Raw genomic sequence first — 25,628 nt, forward strand, 5'->3', positions numbered from 1 at the left:
ACGTGCTGCAGAAAAGATCCCAGGCTGCCCAGACAGGGGAGGAAGAGCCCTGAATGGTGGGTACACACCTGATGACCCAGATGTGCACAGCTCAGAGCACAGAGCTCTAAAGGAGAAGTCTAGAGCTTGAAGTGCCATGGAAGGTCTTTGCCCATAGGAGGAGCAGACTCTGGATGACCATCCCTGGGATCATTCCACGAGGTCCTGCTAGCCTGAATGGCACCATCCTGCTCGCAGGCAGCCTCCCTCTTTCAAGCCTCGTAGAACTGCCTCTCCATCTGCTTGGTGAGGGTCCCGCTGGACATGACAGTCCGGCTCACAAACTCCTTGGTGACCTGCTTGGTGAGGGTGCTGCTGGCACTCYCCACTCGCTGGGTGGTCATCAGCATGCCGTCTGCAACGAGAGAGGCTCGGTGGTCAGCACATYGTGCCAAGTATTGTGTGCACAGGGCCAGACACAGGAGCAGAGGGACCAGCACTGGGAGGAACTCGAGCGCTCAGCACTCTGTGATTAATGGTGGAGGTGTCACCTTAAACATCACTTTCATTGATGGAGAACCTCCCTAGTCAGGTGTTCCAGTAATTTGCTACGGATGGGTTTCTTAACATCTCCCAAACTCTGCAGGCTGCAGCACAAGCCCGTAACTCCTTACACTCAAGGGGGACAACGTGGGACATGGTGATCCCTCTGTTACCCTACTGGCCTCTCTTGTCCAAAGGGCTCTAACCTTGCAGGAAGAGCTTTGGTTTGCTCACCAACGTGAGTAATATCACCCAGGGGACTCTGAAAACGCAGGATTCCCTCTGTGACATTGCCTCCAACCAGGCAGCACCAGGGAAGCAACTGCAAGAGCCTTCCAGGGCAGACCAGCATCAAGGGGTTGGAAATAGTCTGTTCCTCTTCATCTATCCTCATTTGAAGGATCCTTCCTCCCAGACCTCCACGTATGACGTACAAGCACCCTCCAGTCTTTGGACAAGCATTTGTAGCCTTGGGTCTCCAAGAGTTTCAAAGCAGGCTGAAAGCCCTTACCTGTGAAATGGGGATCCAGTGAGGAATGGCTGATGCTGGTTTTGGTGGTGTATGCAGTGGGGATGTTGTAAATTTCCTCTCTCGTGTACTGCTGCCCTCCAAACTGGGAGAAAGTGCCTGTGGAGAAGAGAGTAAGTCAGCCAGGAGACGAGAAGGAGCTTCCAGCATCTCAAACCTGGGCAACAAACACTAAGTYAGCTTGTGAAACCTATCTGGCTGGCATCAAAGGCAGGTTTAGGAGAAACTAGGAGCACTGCGGACCTGTGCAATGCAAGAAGTAACATCCAGATACATGTACAACTACGCAAGTTATACTTAATAAATTACATTCATAGGTTTTTACAATCCTTCTTCATTCAATGCATCTTTTAGGACTAGAACACTGCTCAGAAGATAAAACATTGTCCTCATTGTGCAGGTGGAAAACAGAGTCACCACCRAAACTTGAAAGAGACTCCAGGAGTCACGAGCAAGCATTTGCTTGTTCTGAGAAGTTTGCACTTTCTCGGAGCAGTACTATACCTCCATCCTGAGATTCGATAGTGATGATGCCCTCTCTYTCTGGCCCAAAGCCTTGGGTGGTCTTGGCTTGCACCTTGAACTTGTATGGGACGTTCTCACTCAGTTGAGGCACAGTCAGGGTGGTTTCTGGGTTGTCTCCTTCAACGTAGATATTCCTGGGCTCCCCTAATCCACACAGACACACCAGGATTGAAGACAAATGGGAGTGACAGTCCCTTCCAACACAATGCCCCCAACTCTGGCAGGTGATTTGACTTCCCCTAAGCTTTGTGCCACCCAAAGCCTGCACAATCGCACTCAGTTCTATTGTTAAAACAATCCCTCTACAGCATAAAGCTGCTCCTCAGCAACCAATCTCTACTGTATTAGACCATAGGTCCTTCCTCTTCCCACCACATGTTATCCCAAGCCATGCAAAAATGCTAAGTACTGAAGTCGAGCATCTCCTGAACCTAGAATCAGCCTCGTGTCCCCACTCTGCCAGCTCCGTGTGAGCAGAAAAGTTTGTTGCTGGAGCAGGTGGGCACTGTGGCAAATGGCTCACTATGCTGGAGGTACCTGGCTCTCTCTACAGGGAAATTGGCTTCCATAGCCTGGTAACMTACCTCCTCCGTGCAGCATCTCACAGGTGACCATGTAGCCCAGGATGGCCCCATTGGGCTTGCGGGGTCTCTCCCAGCTGAGCTGCAGTGAATCGGGGCTGAGGGCAGTGAAAACCAGAGGTCCAGGAGCACTGGGTGTGCTCAGCGTGAATGGTGAACCTGCATGGGCACAAATGAGAGGCAGGTGACCCAGAGGGCCCAGGGGAGAAGCCCGGGTGGGGTCTGCACCCAGCATTAATGCAATGAGCTGGGAGGTGTCAGCTGCTTGCACAGCTAGTAGAAGGCTAGTGCACTGGGAGGAAAAGGTCCAATTTTCAAATGAAAGGAAGGAAGGGGAGCTCYGGATGTTGTTAAGGAGAGACCACAGTGAGACCCAGGACTGTACAAAGCAGCAGCAGAGATCAGCRTCACCTCCTCTTGCTTTATCCCCTGTCTTCCTCACCTGGCACGGGGCTGAGTGGGCTCTGCGGGTCCACCTGGGACTCTATGGTGATGACGCCTTCTCTCTCAGGGCCCCAGCCTTCCTCACTCTGGGCCTTCACCTTGAAGATGTAGGAGTAGTTGGGCAGCAGGTCCTCCACCACCACTGAGTTCTGGCTGGGGTTGGGGATGGTGAGCCGGTGCACTTCTCCTGGGACATGCAAGGAAGAGGGAGGTCAGCACCTGGTTTCAGGCACAAAGGCAAGACTACTTTTGCCTAAACCCCAAATTGTCTGGAAAACCTGAGCTGGAGCAATTCATCTGGAGCCCCTTCTCCAGGCACTTCCATCAGACTTGCCACCTACAGCTAGTAGCACAGGCCCACGTGCTGCTGCTGCTGCTGCAAAAAGGCTTGAGATAAACAACTTTTTGAAAACACTGAGGTTTTCAGCCAAAGACAACTTTTCACTTACCTTTCCCCAAGTTTTGTGTAAAAATAAAAGATTTTTATTCCAATCTTTCCTCCAAGTACAGTACAGTAAGAGGAAACTTTGAATAAGATCTTAGGGGGATGTGGACAGGGGGGCAGTAGTTTTTCACAGGGGAGAACTGACTCCAAAAGCAACTGGAGTTGAATTATCMCCCTGGCAGAAAGAGAGGACAAGTGTTACGGGGCATTTCCTCAAGCCTATGGAAGAGGAGGAGCTGGGACAAGTTCCAAGAGATGTGGGAGAAATCCTTTACCATCAAAGACGCCCACCCCAACAGCCCATCTCCCTGGGCTGAGCAGGAACCCGTTGCATGTTCACTAACCTCCGTTGAGGAGCTGGTACTGCACGCTGTAGCCCTGCACCTCCTTCTCGCAGTGGGGCTCCTGCCAGCTCACCTTCAGGGAGGTGGGTCCCAGTGCGGAGAACACCAGGCGTGTGGGAGTGTCAGGGACACCCAGCGGCATCCTGGAATCTGAGGCAGAAAGGGACCGTCACGTCATGGATACGAGAGTGAGGGGCTGAGGAGGCTGGGAGGGAGGAAGGAGCAGCACGCACAAGCGTGGGATGGTCCTGATGGTCTGGGGAGAACATGRCAAGATGTCCTCTCTGCAAGCTCTGCACACCTGCAATAAGGGACAGGGTCCCAGGGCTTTGAGGCTGCTCTGTCAGATGTGACACACTTTGCACCCCCTTTCTCCATGATAGGTGGATCAGAGCAGAGTGCTCTTCATGGCCTTCTCATTCACCCTGAGCACCCTGTTTAATCTACTAAGTGTTTCATGGACATCTTCAGACTAGGTGGGGATTTTGATCTGACCTCCTGGTGCAGAGAAAGAGGGAAGTAGGGTCATTCTGCCAGGGACTCGCCTTGAACCCAACATGGGCTGGAGGGAAGCAGACAACAGGACATGGCCACCAAATGTTCATCCACTAGCCACTTTTCAACTRCTCTCCTCTTTCATTCGTTGACTGGTCATTCTCATTCTTTAGGGACCTGGCTGTCTGCAACTATCTCATATATACCTAGTCTGGAAAGGTGGCATTTCTTGTGGGGAGGTTTACAGCCAACACTCCTGGGCTTCCAAAGGAAGGTGGGAACTTCACTGCAGCTTGAAAACTGCCCCCCTCTTCCTCACCCATCTCCAGAGCACTTTGCAGCCATGGATTCTGATGTCCAATTCTTCTCTTTATCCTGCTGGAAGGAGTCTCAGGAGCATAGCTGGAAAAGCCCAGTAACTCCAAGGATTCTTCAAGGGAATGGGAGCAGTCAGGACCAAAATTAGGTGCTCCTTGATCCCCTCCTCACCTCAGCCCACTGGGATGCTTGCATATCAAGACTTTAAGTGAAGCTTATAGTAAGGTGAAGTTCAGACTCAGGGAGGTTGGAGGCTGCTTTCTGGACAATGCACAGATAAAATTCCAGGCAGTATCTCAAGCTCTTAATTGCCAGGGGCTTTAGTCAATGAGTTTGCAGAGGGATTTCTTGTGTAGAGCACACGTTCTCCACAGCAGTCCTCCAAAGGCCTGTAGGAGTAAGACTGAGAACAACCAGCTTGTTAGGAATGAAGAGGCCAGGGGACAAGGAGCTGATGAGCTCATTAGAGCACGACGGCAGCAGCGACAAGTGTTAATCAGCTCACATGGATCAGAACACAGCTGAAGACACCTGTAAATGGAAAAGTGGTGTGATGGAAGCATAGCCTGGATCGGGAGGGAGATCAGTGCGGCACGCAGCAAGCAGTGGAGAGCGAATTTGGGAAGAGCAATGGATGGCAACAGCTCACGGGTGGTCGGTGCCTTGGCTGGTTATGGGGTGCATGGCCGAGATGAGACRCTTGCTAAAGCTGTACCTATGTACTTGCAAATCCCTGCGGACCCATCAGTCATGATTATAGAGTCCCGAAAGCCAATGCTGGGGTAGTAACCCTTCACCTTTGCCCTGCGCCTGAAAACCAAATTCCGGGACAGTGGCATTGTCCTCCTAGCATCTTCATGGATGGGAGGGAGGAATCTCCCTTGGTAATCTATAGGCCAGCAGCAAAGAGAGACAAAAAAAGAGAGAAAGAGAAAAACATAATTGGAGACATCAGAGCAAGTTCAGCCAAAACTGGGTTCTACACAGAGATGGACTCCTTAAAGAGGAGGAGGAGAAGGCTCTGCTCATATTTGAAGAGCTTTTTTTGCAACTTTCTCTCAATGCCAGCTTGATGCATCTACATGGAGCTGAAAAGTGATCATGCTAGACAGAGAGGCAAGGAGGCTCAATCTTCTCAGAGGCACTTTGCAGCATGGGGATTAGGTCATAGCTGTCTTCCCTGAGTGCTCTATACACACATGGTATGGAGCCTTTTCAAAGTGGTAGGGTGATAATCAGGGTGGCCTTATTGAAACGCTTGCAAGCCAAGGGTCTGAACATGACCTTCCATATCTCTGGTTCATAGTCCATGTTGCAAAGTGGTCTACAGGGTAGGGATCTGAAGACAGTCATGAAAATGGAAGAGGGAAGCAGCCTCATCATCTCAGTACTCACCATGTCCCATCAGCATTGTAGAATAGTCTCTAGTCAGCGAGGAGCTTCCTATAACCCTGTGTTCCTGCTGCATGTGTGAGCTTGCCTGGTGGTAGTTTGTGTTTGTTGTCCTGGTCAGTGTGCCCCCACTGCCAGGGAAGGAGAAATCCATCCGGCCATTCAGCAAGTGCTCTGTGAAAGAGAGCACAAAGTGAGCAAGATGACAGTGGCCTCGGCTTCTGCTCCAGCCAGTTTCCCCATGGAGGAAGCAGAAAGCCTCAAAGGGCACTCTCTCTTGGCTTCCTCCCTGCTCCAGCTGCTCTGGAATATCATTTGGGAATGCTACATCTAAAACAAGTGACAATAACCCAGTGGTGAGGGGGAAACAAACAGATAAACAGAGACATCACCCTACACCCAACACAAGAGACACCCACAGTGCCCAAGGTAACTCCAGACCTCGGCCTCACTGGGGCACTGCCTTGGGCTTCTCATCATATGCTCTCACACATCCCCTTTGATGTTAGCACAGATTTAAACTTTCAGGTTAAAAAAGAAGGTGGAAGAAGAAAAACAACTCTTTATGGAGACAGCTTCTCCAGATCTCACTCTGGATCCCGTCTCAGTTGGATCTGAAAAGCAAACTCTGCTCCGCTCTTCTTGTTCTTGACAAATTCCTGTCCCCTCCCAGCAGGTCACAAGAGATCAACTACCCATGTGAGAGTGATTTCTGTTTAACAGTCCAGCAGATCTGTCCTGGAGGATCAGAGGACTTAGTTAAGGTGAGGAGCTGCGCCTTGGAGGTGGTACTTAGCAGGTATCATTTGATTTTGTTCCTGCCTCGAAGGTCCAGCTTCGTGCAGAAGCAACTTGCTAGCAGGCTCCCAAGTCCATGCCGAGATGAGGGTTACCTTGACACTCTCATGAGCAGACAGACCACAGGAAGGCTTTGAAGCAGACTCTACAGCACATGAACAGTGCGTCACGCCAACACGAGGATGGGCACACAAGGGGAGGAAGGAGACACATTATGGGGCAGAATCAGTTGCATCCCCCTTGGCTCAGGGCAGGACGAGACAGGACACTCAGTGGAGGAGGATGCTGTCCTTCACCTGCTTGGGGCCCAGGGGTCCCACTCCTCATCAGGCTGCCAGTAGCCCCATCACTGTCCTCCTCACGGAGGAGACCCTCGGTGTCCGAGGAGAGGTGGCTGCTGCCGGAGAGACGGGGAATGGTTTCAGGTGGGAGCCTCCAGGTGATGCGACGGAGATCCAGGTCTTCTCCCAACAACTGCACATATTTCCACCGGGAGCCTTTTGGAACAATGTAAGCAGTGCTGTTGGCACAATCTCCAGGGGACAGAGTGGGCAACCCCACCACTTTCATGTTCCTTGCTGGGGAGGGGAAGGGGCCAGCAGAAATGACACATGTTTACGGCCTGTCTTGCCAAGCACTGGCTGATGAGTAAAGGCAGTGCAAACACCACGTCACTGGCAAGTGGAGGATAGAGGGAACATGAGACTCATGGGGTTCTCTAACCCCATGGGCTGTGTTCCAACCCATGTCCATCACAAGCAAAGGCAAACATTGAAGTCCCACCGCACGCCTGTCCCTGTCATGAAGAGTCTGCTACAATTGTCCTCCTCTTCTCAGGAGAGGTTTCTCACTCCACAACGTGCACGCAGAACAGTTGTCTCAGATTCTTGGTGTTCCCATTGTCTTTACTCTCTCCAAGAGCCAGGGACTCACTCCTGGATTCTGGTCCCTAGAGAACATCCCCAACTACCACCCTTCACCCAATTTAGACACTCTATATGCTCCTTGCAAGCCCATAATTCCAATTATAGCCCATCTTCCCCTTTTCATACTCATTTGAAGTCCTTGTTGTCCCAATACTGTAGGACTAGGGAACTAGGCCTTTTCCAAGAGAGAAGGGGTGGAGGAGAAGATCAGGAGCTGCAGGGGTCCACCTACATCCGATTCATGGCCGAAGCCTCCTCATCACTTGGTGAGTGTGAACAGGGTCTGGATTATAGGTGACTATGCTTGGGCAGATAGGTTGGACTAAGTCAACTTTAAAGGTTCCTTCCAATTTCAAATGTTCTGTGAGTCTGCAAGTTACCTCCTGTTGGCTGGCAGAGCCACTAAACATCCCATGGCACTCAGGGGTTTTACCAGCTTTTGCTTGCTGGTTGCATCTTTCATGGCACATTCAAACAGGGAAAGGGTGAACAGGGAAGGCTACGAAAAGCTTCTCTCTCACTCATGCTGAGATTTCTTTATCTCGCAGCTAAGACAAGGAGACACTGGTCTTATTTGCACTGCAACCAGTCAAGTGTTCCCATGGATGGAACTACTGTGGTTTGGAAGAACTGGTTTCCAATAGCTCCGTGCCTTGAGTCTTCATCTCCAGTGGAAGGAAAGGAACAATAAAGCTCTGAAGGCTGTTAAGGAAAATGCGTGTTAAAAAAGACTTTTTACAAGACCTGGAGCAATATACCTGAGTCATCGGAGACACTGGGATGCTTGCTGCTGGCYGCAGACCGAAGCACATCTGTACTGTACATCAGGTAGCTGTCATAGTCCTCACCTCCCTCAGCATCAATGATGGGGACATCAGGGATGATGGGGACTGCAGGGGAAGGAGAAGATGTGATTAGGTATTCAGCTTGAACCATGTAGGGCTCTGCCACACTGAGGCTGGTCCTCAGGGCTCACCAGTGTGACAGGCACAGGGGGAGGTGAGGGCATGGAAAAGCAGCTGGGGTAATGATCTTTTCCCCCACTGCTCCCTGCTTTGAAGGGTAGTAACTCACTGGACATCGGGCGCTTGGGTTGTGTAGCAAGGTTAATGGTGGCTTCTCTCTCAGGCCCCCAGCCAGCACCGTTTCTTGCCTTCACCATGTAGCGATATGGCTGGGACTCCCGCAGGTTTTCTATCAGCACCATGCGCTTCTTTGGATCTTCAACCAGCACCTTCTTCATCGGCCCAATGGGTACTGCAAATATGGACACATATATTCCTCACAAGGTCCCAAGACAGAGAGTACCCCACAGCACCCATCTCTGAATGAAAAGACTCACTGGGGCTGGGTATCAGGGCACAACCTGCCCATGGGACAAAGTGCAGAGCACTATTGAGGTTGCTCATGGCAGGTATAACATTGTCTTGGGAGAAATTCCCAAACTGAAAGCTGAAGTCAGTCTACAACTGATTTTCTRTTGCTCATGTGTTAGTTGCTGCCACTAAATAGCATTTTATAGACACTGYGACCCTAGGTCTAGACTTATAGACTAAATTTTTAGGGTGAGATATGGCACAAAATGGTACAGAAATGAGTGGGAATTAAGTGCTCAAGGCTTTATAAGAATAAATCCTCAGTGATAATTTTCTTTACTCTCTTTGCACTCTCTGTCTTCTCCAAACTCTGATTCTTGCAAGAAATGTCCTTGGAGTCATTCTGGTTCTGCTACAAAATAGGACCAGCACAACCCTCAGAAAATGCACTCCAGCCACTCAGGCTGGCTGAGCTGCCCCAACTGACCCACTCAGTAAATGAGTTCTTACTGTTGTCTTCGTTAACGAGTCCATAGCTGACTTCATAAGCTGTGATCTCCCCATTGGTTTCTGCAGGCTCAGCCCAGCTCAGCTGCGTCACGGTGGAGGACACAACGTTGAAGGCCAAGCGGCCAGGCTCACTGGGAACTAGCAAGGCAAGAGCAGAGCGTTACAAGAAGCCTGGGAGAGGGATGGACAGCGATAGAGAAAGGGGAAGAGACATAGCTAACCAGAGCAGGTGTCCATTATCTCAGCTTCCAGAGGCTTATGAAGCTTAAGGCTTGGTCATGGGTAGAGCTCAGCAGCCCAAGCCCCTGGAAGGTGCAGGGCACAGCTCCTCTAAAGCATAAAGTGACTGCTTTGAGCCAAAGTGCAGCCCAACTAATACCCATGCACTTTGTGCTGTAGGGGCAGCCACAYTGCTGTCCACCAATTCATACTTTCCACTGACTTTGTGGAAAAGCAGGTTGTTAATCCTGAAGCCCATCGCCAAAGCACTCAGGTGCCTGGACCTCCCAGGATTACAGGGAGCATCACAGCAGGAGCCGGTCGGTGCCTGGTCCCAAGGCTGTCCGTAGCTCAGGGCTGGAGCCCTGTACCCAAAGCTGTGCATGGGTCACTAGCTCAGTTTTGCAGAGGGAGGAAACAAGGTGCAGAGCAACTCACCGTCCTCCAGCGTGCGGCAGTGGATGACATCCGAGTAGAGCCCTTCGCCCATGGCGTTGTAGGCACAGACTTGCATCTCATAATCACAGAAGGGGTAGAGGTTACTCAGCTCTGCCGATGGTGGTTTGACATCGAGGAGCCTAGCTTCCGACTCAGGATCCCCTTGGATCCAGTATTTCACCTGATGAGACAAGGGAAAATCATGATTCCTTCAGATCCCTACTGCACTYGCAAAGAATTCCCCATCTTTTTTTTTTTCGGATGTGCTCTGGGGAAGCCCAGGTGCTGTGTGGACCCTCAGGAACGGGGGACTAGGACACAGAGCATTGCAGGCTACCTCCAGCTTTCACTGTCCGTTTCTGCACCCCTCTCCCCGTCAAAATGATGCCTCTGATGCCTCCTCTAGAGCTTTGCCTATTGTAAGTAATGGAAATGGGGATGRACCTTCGAGAAACTTTGCCTGCAAATCACATATCCATCAAATGGTCATTGGGCAGGGATGGTGACTAGGGCTGATGAACTTGTTGCTCTCACTTTGGACCTCCTCTCCCTGCCTCTTCAGCATGAGCAACWGTGTGTGTGATATGAAACACCCACAGGAAAGGGTACCTCTCTCCTCTGGGCTCTGTTCACCCCTTACCTTGTATCCCTGAGGTTTTCCTGGAGGAGGAAACCAGCTGAAGCGGATTTTCCTGGAGCTGAGAGCCTGGGCACTGGGGTTGAGTGGGGCACTCAGRCGGCCTTTGGGAGTCTGGGGGACTTGGCTTAGGCCAACCAGTGAGGAGACACCATCTACCACCTCTGCAGATACAACGAGTAAAGGACATGGGTCAGCACTGCTCCCACACACACAAGAAAAGATGTGTTTTCCTCAGTATTGCCTGATTGTCACTGTTTGAAACTCAAAGCCTTTCTGGGAAGCAGAGCTCCCTCATAGTGAAGAAAAACTGMGGCACATGAAGATGACCTCCTCCAAATATATTGACTGGTTGCACTGGGCAGCTGTGAGAAGAGGACAACACGGGCAGGAGCCTTCCCGGGTCACCCCGTTGCTTCTTCCAGAAACTCATCAAGTCTGTCCAAGAGCTACCAAGGATCCTCTTTCCCCCCAGGGTGCAGCCCAGGAAGCCCTTCTGATTGCTTCAGTGACAAGTGACTTCCTTTCTTTTCCCCTCGCTATTCATGGCCAGCACAGTGGTAAATACTTTCACATTATCATCCGACTTGATGACAACTCTTGCAGCTCCACGGGTACTTCTTGCACATCCTGTAGTCTGGCTGCCTGTCCAGCCACAGGAGCTTCTGCATACATCCCCCAGCAATGTCTGGGTCTCCTCCAACTTTGTGCCTTTTAATTCAGGCCTCCAAAGTAAAGGATCAAAGAATCCAATCTGTTTGCAATAGTTTATCCTTTGTCTTCCCACCCACCGTCTATACACGTTGCTGCCTCTAGAGGGAAGCCCAGATCCATCAGTGATGATTCATCTACTGAATGAACATCCTAATCCCTGTTTCGCAGATAAGAAGGGCTGGAGCTCTGCTCAGCAGCCTGGCCTCACAGGCATGGATTTTTCTGGCTGCACTGCCAGTCCCTACCTGGGTCAGCGATGGTCACTGTGGCCTGGGAGTACTGCCCAATCTTGGCACCGTTCTTCGGGTGGAGGAGGTCAATGGCAAACTGCTTGAGCTGGCGGTTGTGCAAGAGGGTGTCTATCTCGGTCAGCTCCAGCAACGGGACCTGCACCTCCTTACGGGTCTCTCCGGGCTGAAAGACCAGGTCACCCTCYGTGAAGACATAGTCCTGTTGCAGAAAGAACAGGAGGGTGATTACACAGCATCCATAAGGTGGAGTCCACAGCATCCATAAGGTAGTTTCCCATGACCTTCCTCTCATTTGCCAGTGAACATCCTCCTCACCTCCCAGTGTGGTGGGAAGACTGAGGCCCAGTGAGTGAGAGCAGGAGGTGGAGCTGGAGAACTTCTGCCCTTGTACAAGACAACCTTTGATGTCCGCTCTCACCCTCGTCCCCTTTCTGAGCCTCATACACTGTTTTTCTACAGAGCTTGGGTCTCCTCCCTCCCAGCCCTCTGCACTCCTTACCCTGCCACCCTTGGCAGTGAGATCTCTGGTCCTGTATGTGACTTGGGATTTCCCATCATCTATGATCTCCCGAACAACAGGGATCTTTGCCACTTTGTCAAAGCGACTGTGAGTATAGGTTGGCTGCAGGAAGGTGATGAGGCTGCCRACTGCAAAGGGCAAAAGAGAAGAAACATGTGAAGTAAATACTTGGAACAAATACATTAGAAACAAAAAGATGTCCCTCTGAACAGTGTTCACACCACCCTTTTTGTGGTGCAAATTTTGTGTAAAAGGTTGCGGTAGGGGCTGATCACTTTGCCAGTCCTACCCTTGCTCCCTGCTCAGAATAATCAGAGGGGATGATCCGGAGGTGTTCAAGCACATAGACTGTGCATTGCTTGGAAGGCATGTGAGTCCGTTTGGACACCAGTCAAACAAATGCCCTTGGTCATAGTTGCAGCCCTTCACCTTGTTCTTTGATGATGGTGATGTTGACGAGCCTGCGGCCAATCTCTGCGATGCCAGTGGGGACATCAATAGCCTCCACCTGCAGCTGCTTCTCATCGTCATCATCCTCCCTGATGAAGAGCGGGACACGGACATCAACCAGCTCCACAGCCTCCTGGAACTCCACCATCCCATGAGCATCTGTGGGTCAAGAGTGATGATGAGAGGYGGCAGATGCTCCCTGCCCTGCCAGGAGGCAGCATGGGGCCTGCTCCCTACCTTGATCCGAGGTGACGGTGTAATAACCCGGTGACACCTTCAGGTCATTGAAAGCCTCGTGGGAAACATGCTTTTCTGTCACTTTGATGATCTCTGCCTTTGCTGACCGAGGGGCAGTGAGCACAGTGTCCACGATTGTGTGGTCCTGCCTGTGACCAGTGCAAAGAAGAAATGGGCTAAATACAGAGGCCAGGTTTGTTTACCTCACATTGCTGCTGTGCAGCAGCTCAAGGGGCTTGCGAGGGAGCAGGACATTCAACCACCCTGCATGTCTGTGGTGAAGACACCCCTCTGAATGCGGAGAATTGGCGAGAGAGGGGTCTGCAAGATCCACTTACCGTTTTCCAGAATTGGGCTGTACCCTGGGGAGGAAAACAAACCGGAGTGACTAAAACATTTGAGGAGATAAAACTGTGCACAAATCACAGCCGTCCACAGGTCGGAGCCACGGCAGCTGCTCCGCAGGCTCCTCCCTGGGCCTGGAGCCAACCTGTCCTGCAGGGCCCGTGGCCCCATCGCATGTTCCCACATGTCTGGCTGCTCCCTTCAGTCCTGGCTTTCCCAATGAAATAAGAAGCATGCCTGGAGGGGAGATCACATCCGCTCAGAGCCATGAGGAGTAGATAACACTCCCTGCAGAGTGCTGACATCTCCAGGCTCCTCCAGCCTGCACCAAGCACTCCCAATTCTGCACAGGGCTGAAACCTTTGGCAACAGGGGGAATTTTGAGGATCTGTGGCTGCCTGAGGGAGTCTTGAATACATAGTGAGAGGAGAGCAAAGGGGAGCTAGTTCTGCTCTGCAGATCCCTGCGCAGGCAAAGGAACTTCAGCACTRTACTAGGCTGATGTTTGTGCTGAGGAATGACTCTCAGATCCCACTACCTTCCAGCATCACATCCAAATCCCAGCCCTCCCCTGCCCTCCCTCATCATCAATAGAGTCCCTGGGGTCTCCTCCACAGTTACTCACCTGAATTTGGTCTGCTGGACTCTGTGGCAGCCAGGAATGTGCTTGTAGATGTCATGCAGCTGCAAGGAACCAGAGGGACTTATATAGCAGTAAGCGCCCGCCCTAGCAGCTAGCCCCCACCCCAGAAGCACACGGTCACAGTGGCCACMAAACTGGGGCTCTCCCCAGTCCCCTTCCCCTTCTACACCAAGCAGAGGGGACTGCATCACTTCCCCTCTCCTGCAGCAGTCCCTGCGATGGAGCTGGCAGCCTCTAAACCCAGGATGCTTGAGGACTACGGTCTGGGAATGCTAACACAGGCTGAGCAGCAGCGGTGGGATGCTCCAGGATCTCCATCCCTATTGCCATCTCCCTAGGATGTGGCAAGTGGCCACACTGGGAACTGGAGCCAAACAGGAGCTCCAGAGCATGGACTCCTAAGCTGTGGTTCATTGCAAACCTTTTCAGCAACATGGTGCTTTGATAATTCTTAGAGCTGTGATTGTAAGATTTGTGCCTATCATGGGAAAATTCTGCTTTGACTCAGCATTAGAAAGAAATGAGTCTTCATTGCAAGAGCTTTTTAAATTTCCAGGGTGGAAGAGTTCCACTTTCCCCAGACCCAGGCAAAGACTCCTCAGCATGGCTGTAACCCATTCCCATCCCTCCCCACAGGAGCAAACCCTGCCACGTGCTCAGGTCCTTACGTTGTCCTCCACTTCCTTACGCAGYTGCTCACACTCCCGGCTCTCTGGCTTCAGAAGGTTCTGTGTGAAGAGCCGGGTCAGCCTCAGGGACAGCCCATAGGGAACTGAGAAAAGAAATTCTGTGGTCAGACTCCTTCGCTCTTGGTGAGAGAAATGACCTAACCAAAGYCAGAAGCATGGAGACATCATGATGATGGGTGTCCAGATTCTTTATCCCTAGCACCCAAACCCCATGTAGCACCAGCAGAGAAAACCCTCTGTGACCTGAGTGCTTACCAGGAAGCTCTGTGCAAGATGCTCCCAGGAGCCTATGAAGGATTCTGTGTCCAGTGATTGCCCTGGACTGATGAGTAGGTGCTATCTAGGTTGGATCATCTGAGCTAAGGAGACCTGACACAGAGTCTAGGAAATACCCGCCACGAGGCCAGGCTGTCAGGAGCTCTCCAAAGCTACACACGGTTTCTGCAACAGGCCTGGACACATGAACRTGCTCTTCAACAGCATCCTGGGATGGAAGCAGGTAATGGAGCAAGCCACCTTGCAATGGGCTTGGAGGTGATGGTGAAGGCAGGAGGCAACAACAAAGGATTCCTGTCCCTTATGCAGCACCCCACCCAGGCCCTGTTTCTCACATAAGACACTTACTGAGCTCCTTGGGGTTGGTGGCAGCGATGGGGGTGAAGCCCTGCTTGTGGACATTGTTGTTGATCTTCCAGCGGACTGTGTCTCGGCCCTTGAGGGACCCGCTGCGCACCATGGGGGTGTCCAGGTGGTCGGAGGACATGAGGCTCTGGCGAAGCATGTAATGGTCCTCTTTGAAGCCAACAGTGCGGCCTGCAGAGCAGTGCACAGGGTCAGAGAACAGTCTGACTGGGGCAACTGGAGCCGCTCAACTTCCCAACACCCACAACGTTGTCCTGCAGAATCTTTCATGCTTCCACAAAGCTAAGGGTGTTGGGAGTGGGGCAGAGTTGACCAGCCAGTGGAAAGGGCATGGGGTGCTCACAAACAGGGAGGGACGATTACCCCAGGTGGACAGTAATGAAGACACAGGGTAGGAGAGCTCTAGGGCAAGATTCCCTAAGGACATGTGCAGGTCAAGGTAGGAATTTAAAAGATTCCTTGGATTCTGCCAGGGACTTTCCCTTGATTAGTCTCCCCAAAATGTGGGAAATTACTGTGACCAACAAGAAAGAGAAAGGGTCATTTCAGTATGTCCTGGTCAGGAGGGCAGGGAACCTCTCGTGTCCCTTTCCCCCCAGTTCAACGGGACGGTACCTCGTGCACAGCAGGGAAGCAGCGCCAGGCAAGCCTAGGAAACAAACGAGCAAACACAGTCATTCAGTGGCCACGGACCAAAAAAAACACGTCTCCAACCAGGGACATTCACAACCTCAGCATGGGAGCAGACATCAGCGGAGCTCTGGAAGCAGATTTTAACCAGATGTCCCTTTAGCGGGGGAAATCAGGTTGCAATTCCTAAAAACTGCGGGAGAGTTGTTGAATGTTGGTGAGACTCAGCTACCAATAATCTGGCCATGTTGGAGGCTGGGTGAAATATGGAAATTTGTCATGTACTGGCCTTTATCTGGTTCCTCCTGAAGCCTCTGGCAGAATTCCCACCAATTTCCAATGGGTTCTCCTATTCCCTACCAACATAGTATGTTTTCCATTTGTCTGCACCAGCTGCAATAACTGGTTAGGGAATAAAAACAGAACCTATTCCATTCCATTCCATTCCATTCCATTCCATTCCATTCCATTCCATTCCATTCCATTCCATTCCATATTCTCCAAGCTATTCAGTAGGAGAAAGACTTGAAGGTCAACTTTTCAAGACCAAAAGCTTAATTGCAGTGCGGGCTCCCTCTCAGACCAGCCTTGCCCCTCTCTGTGGTGCAGGGAAACAGCCAGGCCAAGGAACTCACCTTGCAGCAGGCGCAGAACTTCCAGCAGAGCAACAGCAGCAAGCCCAGGAGCAGGATCAGGAAAATAAGCAGCGGGATGAGCCACAGAAAGCTTCCCGGAGGGCACTCTGCAACCAACAGCCATGATTTAGGGGCATCAAAAAACCCTGGGCTGCATGTGTAGGGTGCAAAAGGAGGGAAGAGGGGAGGCCTGGACAGATGGGAGAAGCCGGATCATATAGCTCTTTTAGGGATGGAACAACCAAGTTCAGCCTAGGAATTTCTCTCTTGTGCTCACACAGGAAAATGCTGCCCATGGAGTGGTCTCCTCCCACCTCTCTGCTCAYATTTGTTCATCCCAAGGGGCTACTCTGCTCCTTGTGTCTTTCCCCACTGATTCTGGCAGTGAAAGGGCACTGATCTCAAAAGGTCCTGATCCACCTTGTGGCATTCATGTGAGATCCAAGTGTGACCCGGCACATGGCAGAGCACGGAGAAGAGGTGCTGTGTGTGCACATCACAGCTAACCCCAGCTCCACACTGCACCTCCCTCCTGCTGGGCCCCTGCTCACCTTTTTTCTTCTGCACCTGGACGGTGGCATTAGGGAGGACACTCGGATCTCCCTCCAGCGTGTAGTGGTATGTGCAGTCGTCCTCCTCGTCCTGGAATGAGCAGTGCTCGTTGGCTTCTTCTGCAAATGGAAAGATAAGGAATAGGCTGCCGGGGGATCTTGAGCAGGAACCCAGCACTAAATGTGAGGAACAGGTACACACACACACACGAGACATCACATGCAACGACACACAGCTCTGCATCTCCTGGTACCTTTCTTCAGCTCTTCCACCATGTGAACCTGGAGGTGGCAGCTGCTGCAGTTCCCTTTCATCTTCCCCGTTCCCCAGGCCTGGCACTGAACGCAGTCCCGGATGTTCTCACACACAGCCTGGAAACCCTGCAGGGAAACCCAAGGTGGGACCGTTAGGATACAGACTGAGGGGCATCCAGGAGGAACATCTCCAAACAGCAACAAACCCGCATCCTCATCCTTGTGACCGGGCAAGGAGAGAAGGGATGAAGAGCAAGCAAGCGGCTAACACAGACACGGCATTGGCAACCCTGGGACAAGCGGTCACAGCTTCGTCCYTTGCAGCCCGGTGAGACTTTTCCTGTTTATTGGAAGAGGTGAGCGAAGGGTCTGAGGAGGAGCAGGTCTGGACCTGCCGCCTGGGCGTGAGGGCAGGAGGGGGCCCTGCAGAGGACAGTGCAGATCTCCTGCCTCACCACTTCCCTCCCACACAGCCCTGCGGAAGGGAGGATGAAGCCAGGGGTGCAACTGGAAACCAGATTCATGTCTGAATTTTGTCGTCTGACTCGCACACCTCCGAAATCCAAACAGCGTGCGTGAGGAAGTCCATGCACGAGCCCATGCAGTATGGACCCAACAGCTCAAGGCATTTGAATGGGAGAGCATGAACCCTCACAATCCCTCCAAAATCTCTTAYGCTGACATGCTGTATTGGGGGGTGATAGATTTTCTACAAGGGTTTTCGGTGGCTTTTCAAAAATGCTGTACCCCATCATGAGGTTAACCTGTTTGTCAATGGGCCACAAAAGATTTTTTCCCAGTTTCATGGAAAATTAGAAAGAGAAGCCATGACCCACAGCCTAAACCTTGGTTCTGAATGCTAGACRCAGTCCCTCCACAGATTGCAGGTAACTCAAATTTACCTTGCACAATCACAWGGCTTTAGCACTGCTGGTGAACTGGAGGGCAGAGCAAGCCCAGAGCTGCAGCGTGGGGCCCTTCCTGGCCACATGTGGCAGAGGAGGGACAAAACCAGAGGGACCCTGGGGCTGACCCTTACCAGGGAGTAGCTGATTTCACACGTGGAGCTGGTGTACAGAGAAACTATGTCACAGATGCACCTGCCACATTCGCACCTCCCGTGGTTATTGCAAAGGCCCTGTGGGATAAAAGGGGTCAGTCAGCATCCAAGAGMAATCACAGACACCAAGGGCACTGTGGACAAGCCCTGAATCTCAGACCCCAAAGCACTTTGCTACTGTCTCTCCTGGGGTGCTCTTCCTCCCCAGGTAAGGTTGGCCTTGGGGACGGGACTTACCCCTCTGCTGTCAATGCAGGTGTCGTTGCTGGTGGGACATTCGCAGCCCGGGCCCTCCCAGCCGCTCTCGCACACACACGCGCCCTTGGAGCATCGGCCACGGTCTGCAACACAGAAGACATCACCAAGGGGCTCCCTGCCCGCACTGCTGCCCAGCCCTGTCCACGGGCCATCTCAACTCCCTCAGGTTCAGGGGGCTGCAAAGGGCTGTGCTGAACCAAGACTCAGGCAGATTCCAGTGCTTTTCTCCCTGTATCCTATTTCTCCCAGCACGGAGTCCCCACAGCCCATTGCCAACTGTGCAGTGGGACAGTGCTGGTCCATGCCACTCTGCACTAAGGGACACTGTGACCTGCCAGTGCCTGGGGCAAGAGAGGAACTTCAGCAATGTGCTCATGGCATGGAGCAGCTCTGTCCTCAAAGCATCTCACAACAGGGACACTTGTCATCTACCTAATGGTGCCACAAACCTGTCACCATCACACTGCTCCAGCAGCCATCTCAGCTGCTTTGATGCCAGCCCAGAGGGAGCTGCCACAAGGAGGACCGCTCTCAGGACCCATGTTCCCTCTCCTCAGAGAGGAGACATGGAGGGAATCTGGAGGCAGTGGCTCTCACCGTTGCAGAGGAAGCCGGAGGTGCGTGGGCACTGCAGGACATCGTACTGGCAGAACTCGCCATCGAAGCGCAGGCTCAGGTCTTCAGAGTAGCACTGGCACTTGCCACAGAGACATTCACCCCGGCCCGAGCAGGGCTCCACATCGCCGGGGCGGATGCAGGCCTCGTTGTTGAGGGATGAGGCTGGGGAGCAGTCACACGCGTCCCCTCGCCTGGTGGGGGAAAGAGATGCTGAGAGAGGCAGGAGCAGGGCATGGCAGGATGTCCTTGGCACGAGTGTGTGTGCCCAGAGACACCAGGAACCACAGAATGGGTACAGAGCTAGACAAGGCCCTTACCAGCCTGTGTGACAGATGCACTGGCCACAGGCRAAGTCTCCATTGAAGTTGCACTTGGGTGAGCTAAACTCTTGTTGCTGTAAGAGAGAAGAGATGGGTTCAGCGTGTCCCATGCCATGTTGGGAGTCAGGGAGGCAGAGCCAGGGGAAATCAACTCGTTCTGCTAATGAGTGACCCTCTCCACGAAGACACCAGGCAGAGCTGCCTGCCACCACACAGGCAGAGGCAATTCCCACTCCTGCGGCCTCAGAGCAGCATGAGGACCAGCAGCTGTGAATCCCGAGTGTGCCACTGACCACCCCAACTTGTGCATTCACAGCAGCAAGATCCACAACACAGATCCTCCTGCTTTAAAAGCTCAGAGCTGCTGGCACTGAAATAGAGGACCGTGTCTGCCAGTAAGAAGCAGATTCGGACCAGCACATGCTGGCCTAAGCACACCCGCTCCCAGATAAAAAAAGCACCAGGGTTCTCTGCAGCATGTAGCCCCCCATACCTCTTCACAGGGACACACGTCACAGATGACAGAGGCTTGGACTTTGAGGCTGTCGCTCAAGGATGTGGGTTTCACATGGATAACTCCCTGCCTGTCTTTCTCAGGAAGGCTGCAGACGTGTTGGCTGCCTACGTACTCAAGCGCCTTCACGCGCATGTTGAACTTGCCCTGGAAAGGGAGGAACACGCAGGTGAGCCAGGTCTGCCCAAAGCGCCTGCTGGAGGTAGTTCTGCTCGGCTGACCCGTCACTGGCAAGTGAGGGCAAGGAGTTGTGTGACACAGGCCACACTGTGCCTTGCTCACCCTGCCCTGGCAAAACTGCAGCACAGCTCTGCACGCTGTCCACACCTCTCATGGGGACTTACGATTTCGCCTCGGGTGATGTGGAAGGAGCCAGATTCTGTCTTTTCATACATGGTGGAGGTGAACTCTGTCTTCAAGGCTTTGGGAACAAAGTCAGCCCGGATGTCCATCTTGGAGCGGATGCGCTATGTGGGCAGAAGGGAATCACTGCAGAGAAGCCTTGCAACCACCACCACAGCCTGTCCCAGGGCTCACACAGTGCATCCTCTTCCACTTTCCCTGGTGGGAGGATCTACCCCCCATCTGCCCTGGGAGCAATACTGCAGCCCCAAAGAGCACTGTTACCTCAAAGGCTGTGCGAAGCAGCTCCACAATGTTGGAGGAGTCCTCCTGGAGCACCCCGATCTCAGAGATGGGGAAATACTTGTGTAGCTTCTGCAAAGAGAGAGGAGCCCACTAAGCCACAGCAGGAACAGGTCCAGAAGCTGAGCAGCAACTGCAGTGAGCATCTACTGTGTCCACCAATGTCGAGGGGAGTCCTGGCTGCCCAGTTGTGAGGTTCTCTGTACTTGAGTTTGGAGTAAGTAGAGCAGCCATTTAAAATTCCTTATCTACTCCTGCCTGGAAAGGGCTGAGGTAAGCAGGATTAGACACCAAAGCAGGCCCAGACCCACCACTAGGGCTCCTCTTCTTCCTTATAGCTGAGCTGCAGACAGAGGAAGAAGGATCCTGAAAGAAGATAAGCCCATGTGGCTCCCCTATCACCAAGTTCTCCTCACCTCATAGTAGCTGTAGGAATGGTTTGTGACAGCAAAGATGGGGATAATGTTGTGCTGTCCCAACAGGCGCACCAGGGTTGGCACTGATGGATAGTCCTGCTTGGTGTCATATCTGTAGGTGCCATCAGGATCCAGGTGACACTGCTCATCATTCCTCCTCAGAATCCCTGCCAGGACGTTGGTGCCATCAGCTTCATAGTGGAAGGCAGATTCAGTGGAAAACACAAGCAGGTGAGTGCTGTCCTTCCTCCAGCCAATATTATCCTGCAGCCAAGGAGAGGCAGAAGGGACCTTTCATCACCAAGGCATCACACACAACTTGCACTCACTAGCTGACCAGTACTAGAGTCTTTGGCAGAAAGAAGAAGCAAGAAACCCCCTTATCAGCTCCACCAGCTACTTGTAGGCTTGGGAATCCAAGCCAGCAGGGTTCTGCTTTCACCATCTGTAATCCAGGGCATATGATGTCTACCTGACTGGACAGTACAAGGTACATATGTATAGATTAGACAAGTCCTTGCTTTTGTGGACAAGTTTGGAGCTGTGTTCATCCATTTGCACGTCTCCCTCAGCCAACAGGACAAGCCCAAGTGGGCAGTTTTCCAAGGAGTGGAATTTCACCATGGCAAACACAAAGCGGGACAGTACAGAGGCAAGAGCATACAGAGTGCCCAATAACTGGTTCCTGTTACTTATCCCTGTTAGATTCTTCTGGTTAGATCAAATACCAGACAGACAAACACACATCTGATTGGAGATCTAGGAAGAGATGGGAATGCAAAACAGCTCAGCACCAGCAGCAGGAGCAGCAGGCTGGAGAGGCAAGAACAGACTGTGGCTAAACCTGAAATCTGGGCTTATTGACTGTGCCATTAGCTGCCCAGTGTGCTACTTCTCTCATTACCACATTAGCATTGTTCCACTTATTACCCAGAATCAAGCAGCTTTAATCTCTAAGACACTCCTCACATACACACACAGAGTTCTTCCTTCTGTGGCCACCATTACCTTGCAAACAGCTGTCTGCAGGATGGCATCGAAGCCTCCTTCAGGGGCATCCAGGTTGCCGGAGATGCGTTCTTTCCTGAGCTCCTTGCTGAAGTAGTCAATGTTGCTGGTCAGGCGGATGACGTTCTTGAAGGAGAAGGGGGAATCAGCATTGTTCCAGGGCTCGCGCAGCCTAGAAGAGAAAAGAAGAGCAGGACTTTTGCACGGGGCAGGTCTCATTGCAAAGGAACGCATCAAATGTGCATCAAGCCAAGCCAAGCAAGGCACTGCTTGTCCACATGCAGCTCTTAGCACTGGACTGCATGTGCAAAAGTTGGCTCCACCTCTCTTGGGGTACATAAGCCAGTTGAACATCCACCCCAACTCCCTGGATGTTAGGGTGGAAGATCATTCTTGGAAAGACTGATCATGGGAAGACATTAAGTTGAGATGACAAATTAGCGACCCTGTAAGGAGCGACAGGAGCTGTAGAAGGGATAAGGGCAGAGATAGAGATGAAGGAATGATGTGCACTGTTACAGCAAGCCCTGARTGCAGAGCAAGGAGGCTAGAGAGCAGAGATTTACAACCAAGAGAGCAAGAGCTGGACAGAGGCTCTTGCACTGCAGTCAGAGAAGACCAAGACAGAAATAAAATGTATCCGAGGTACCTGCCCTCCCCACTCTGCTCCCAACCCGTCCTTGTGGCCCCATCAGTCTCACTCACTTCTCAGGTCTCATGTCCGTCTGAGGGGATGAGACTTTGTCCACAAACTTGCCAAATCCAATGGTGTAATTGCTGGTCAGGGCTTGCAGGAACTTTGCTGAGAGGAGGGAGCGGTAAATATGTGAACAAGAAGAGATACCTGCAAGATTGATGCTCCAGGGAAGAATTCCCTTTCTCAGCTACCTTCTTGGCTCATCAGGTGTTACACACAACTTCCAAACAGCCAATTTTTTAGATTTTGGGTTCTTTTTTTTTTGTGTGTGTGTGTGGCGGGGAGGAGGGACAGGTAGAAATCTACATCATCTAGCCTTTGGTGGCTCCTCTCCAAGACTGGTGCTTCTCCTATAGCCCAAATCACCCCTACAGGATTAAGACGACAAAGCTGCTGCTCAGAATAACTCTGCAGGGCACCAGCACCCATACCAGGCTGAATAGAAGATAAGACACACGATGAGCCCTGCAAGACCAGAGGCCACATCCCATCTTGGGAGAGATTTACACAAAACAACAATAAGATAGCACATAATTAAAACGACACCTTTTGGCCCTTTGCGGGTTGCATCCCTTTCTCTGGTGCTGGCAAAAATTCACAACCCTAGGCAAGAGAGACCCTTCATAAGTGTAGGGTCTGGCTACCCTCTCTTCTCCCAGCCCTGGTCTCACCTAGCTTTTGTCCCATGCTTTTGAGATTGTCCAGATCATCAGACATTGAGTAGGAGAAGTCCATGAGGATGTAAAGATCCACAGGGCTCTCCAGGGGCTGGAAAACATCCATGTCAAAGCTCATCTCCTCTCCAGCTCGCAGCCGCATCAACATGCTTTGGGGGGCCACCTCAGTCCTCATGTAGGACTTGCTGATAGTGATATTCTGTGAAGAAAGAGAGTTGTGAAGAGGATGAACTGATGAACTTCATCTCCTGTGCAAATACAAAGAGAGGGTGGCATTGAGAAGGGGAATCCTTGGGAAAAGGAAAGCTAGGGGTGAATGTACACCCTTCCTTCATGTACAGGCTGGAGCTCCTAGGCCAGCTTCCCCCAGGCCCAAGTCTGCCCAGGGAGTCATCCCAACCTCCTCCAGACCTTGGCATTTTCCATACATCTCTTCYATCTGAAAAGACACCCCAGATACAGTGACCGGGCCTGGCTGTGAACAGGTTCCCCCAGCCTACAAAGAGAAGGTGTTGGTGTTGAGTAGGCCCTACATAAAAAGTAGTGGGTATTTTCCCTGCACAAGAGGCTGGAGGAGGATGAAGGACTAGAAGGATGTTGGAAAGAGTAGAACCCTTCAGAAGAAGAGGAAAAACAAACCTCTACCTTGCACCTACCTGCAGAGTCCTCATCTCGCCCCTCATGTACACAATACTGGCCTCCCCGCAGCCGTATCGCAGCAAATTCTCCCGGAAATCACAGCGAGGCTCTTTGAAACTCTGCAGCAACAGGGGAAGAATGTTACAAACGCAGAAAGAAGTAAATCTCCACAAAAAGAGGCCACAACACTGCTCAGAAAGCTGGCTCCTCTTTCCAGAGGGCTGGATCTGGTGAGCTTTTGCAAGCAGGAGAGGAGGAGGCCCATGGAGATGAACCAGGTACAGAATAAGCAATGTCCCCTCGGGCACCAGGGAAATGCTAGTGAGTCACTGGATCTTCTTGGGCAAGGCTCTCCCTCACAGCTTGGCACACACTGTCCAGATTTGGAGCACCAAAGGAGCTCCAGAGCTCCAAGGAGCTCCAGATTTGTCAGGCAGACCTTTTCTGATAAAGCCTCATTTCTGGAAGCTTGCCCTGAACTCCCCTTCCTCTCTGTTTGYCATCATAGGCTGCTTAAGCCAAGGAAATCCACATTTTCAGTCTTGTGGAGAACAGTTTGAGTCAACATTTGACTGCACTGAAGTTCCTCTTCTGGATTTCAGCTGGAGTGACAGGATATCTCCACTCACTGGGTGTGAAGTCAGCCTGGAAGCAGAGTCCCACACTTCCCTGTAAGTTCTCACCTCATCTGTGCAGAAGGAGCATTCCTTGTCCACGCGGATACACTCAGTGCAGCTCTTGGCCCGGGACAACACACATTGGTTATCTAGGGGGAAAGCAGAAGCATGTGCGACAGGGGAAATGGGTGGGTGGTGGAAGGGTACAAGAAGATCAGATGCTGTTCTTGTGGAAGTCAATGGGAATTTTGCRTGGATGTTCAGTGGTAGATGGCTACAAAACAGCAACTGGGTATGTGAAAGAGGTGTCCCAGCTGCTGTGGAGCTAAGACAAGAGAGAAGGCACATGGCAGATCTAACAGGGGCTTATCTGTATGAAGAYCTTGATCTCCAAGAACTGGAGAGGGGTGGTAATACATCCCCAGAAGGAGCAAGCAGAGATCATGGACTGACATGAGGGCCACACTCACTTTTGTTCCTTTGGCAGAGGCCYGTGGTGCAGAGCAGGGACAGGAGGAGCAGCCCAGCGTACACCCTTGGCAGCGCATCCATCCTCTTCCTCCTGAAACAAAACCATGAGCAACATCATGGCTAGTTTAGCCATGGTCGGGCTGCTGAGCCACCAGTCTCCTGCAGGAACCAGGACCGGCACAGGAGGATAGGCTGCTCCCTGAGGAGCCTGGCACTGTCCCCAAGCACAAGCAATGATCAGGTCCAGACCTTCCTATTCCTGGTAGTTTAAAGTGAAGCAGAGGAGGAAAAAAAAAAAAAAAAAGCAATTGTCTGCATCTCACCCTAAAAGTAAAACAGACCCCTCCCTTTGGCTATTTCCTATTGCACTAAGAATTTCCAGAATGGTCAAACCAACAACAAACAGAGGGAGAGGCTTTGGGAAATGCCTAATGGGGAGCTTTGCGCTGCTGAATGAGCCTGGGGTTTGTGAGCCCATTGCTCTTCGCCTCTGCTGAACAAAGGTGACAGGACCCTTGCAGGCAACTGGGGGCAAAATCCTAAATGGAGGGAGCTATTTCTTCTGCAATCACTTCTACCCATCTAGCCACCAGCCAGCTCTCAGTGTTGCCCCGATCTCTGCATTTGGACCTGGCAAACAGGAGAGACAAAACCAGAACATGAGCTCTGGGGATGTCTGGCTGGAGA

The 25,628-nt window shown here is 51.9% G+C and overlaps 1 protein-coding gene across 1 annotated transcript; it reads right to left on the reverse strand.

Annotated features, from left to right (window-relative positions):
• Nucleotides 1-6,618: 6,618 nt before the first annotated feature.
• Nucleotides 6,619-25,022, reverse strand: ITGB4 (integrin subunit beta 4). The gene is made up of 32 exons (XM_026046765.1): nucleotides 24,941-25,022; nucleotides 24,537-24,619; nucleotides 23,871-23,972; nucleotides 23,209-23,413; nucleotides 22,546-22,642; nucleotides 21,841-22,012; nucleotides 20,833-21,096; nucleotides 20,399-20,488; nucleotides 20,116-20,238; nucleotides 19,751-19,918; nucleotides 19,255-19,331; nucleotides 18,917-19,128; nucleotides 18,299-18,402; nucleotides 18,041-18,139; nucleotides 17,001-17,127; nucleotides 16,747-16,866; nucleotides 16,196-16,302; nucleotides 15,546-15,579; nucleotides 14,913-15,101; nucleotides 14,268-14,371; nucleotides 13,582-13,640; nucleotides 12,950-12,973; nucleotides 12,612-12,760; nucleotides 12,354-12,533; nucleotides 11,904-12,052; nucleotides 11,399-11,603; nucleotides 10,443-10,603; nucleotides 9,803-9,983; nucleotides 9,146-9,283; nucleotides 8,394-8,576; nucleotides 8,078-8,209; nucleotides 6,619-6,890 (listed from the first exon to the last, which is right to left on the reverse strand). Exons 1-32 carry the CDS (start codon nucleotides 25,020-25,022, stop codon nucleotides 6,619-6,621), a joined length of 4,392 nt encoding a protein of 1,463 aa, XP_025902550.1.
• Between the last annotated feature and the right edge of the window lie 606 nt (nucleotides 25,023-25,628).

The sequence above is a fragment of the Nothoprocta perdicaria genome, unplaced genomic scaffold (genome assembly GCF_003342845.1).
Source record: "Nothoprocta perdicaria isolate Ctin4 unplaced genomic scaffold, notPer1 scaffold_46, whole genome shotgun sequence".
In the NCBI taxonomy this organism is placed as follows: domain Eukaryota; kingdom Metazoa; phylum Chordata; class Aves; order Tinamiformes; family Tinamidae; genus Nothoprocta; species Nothoprocta perdicaria.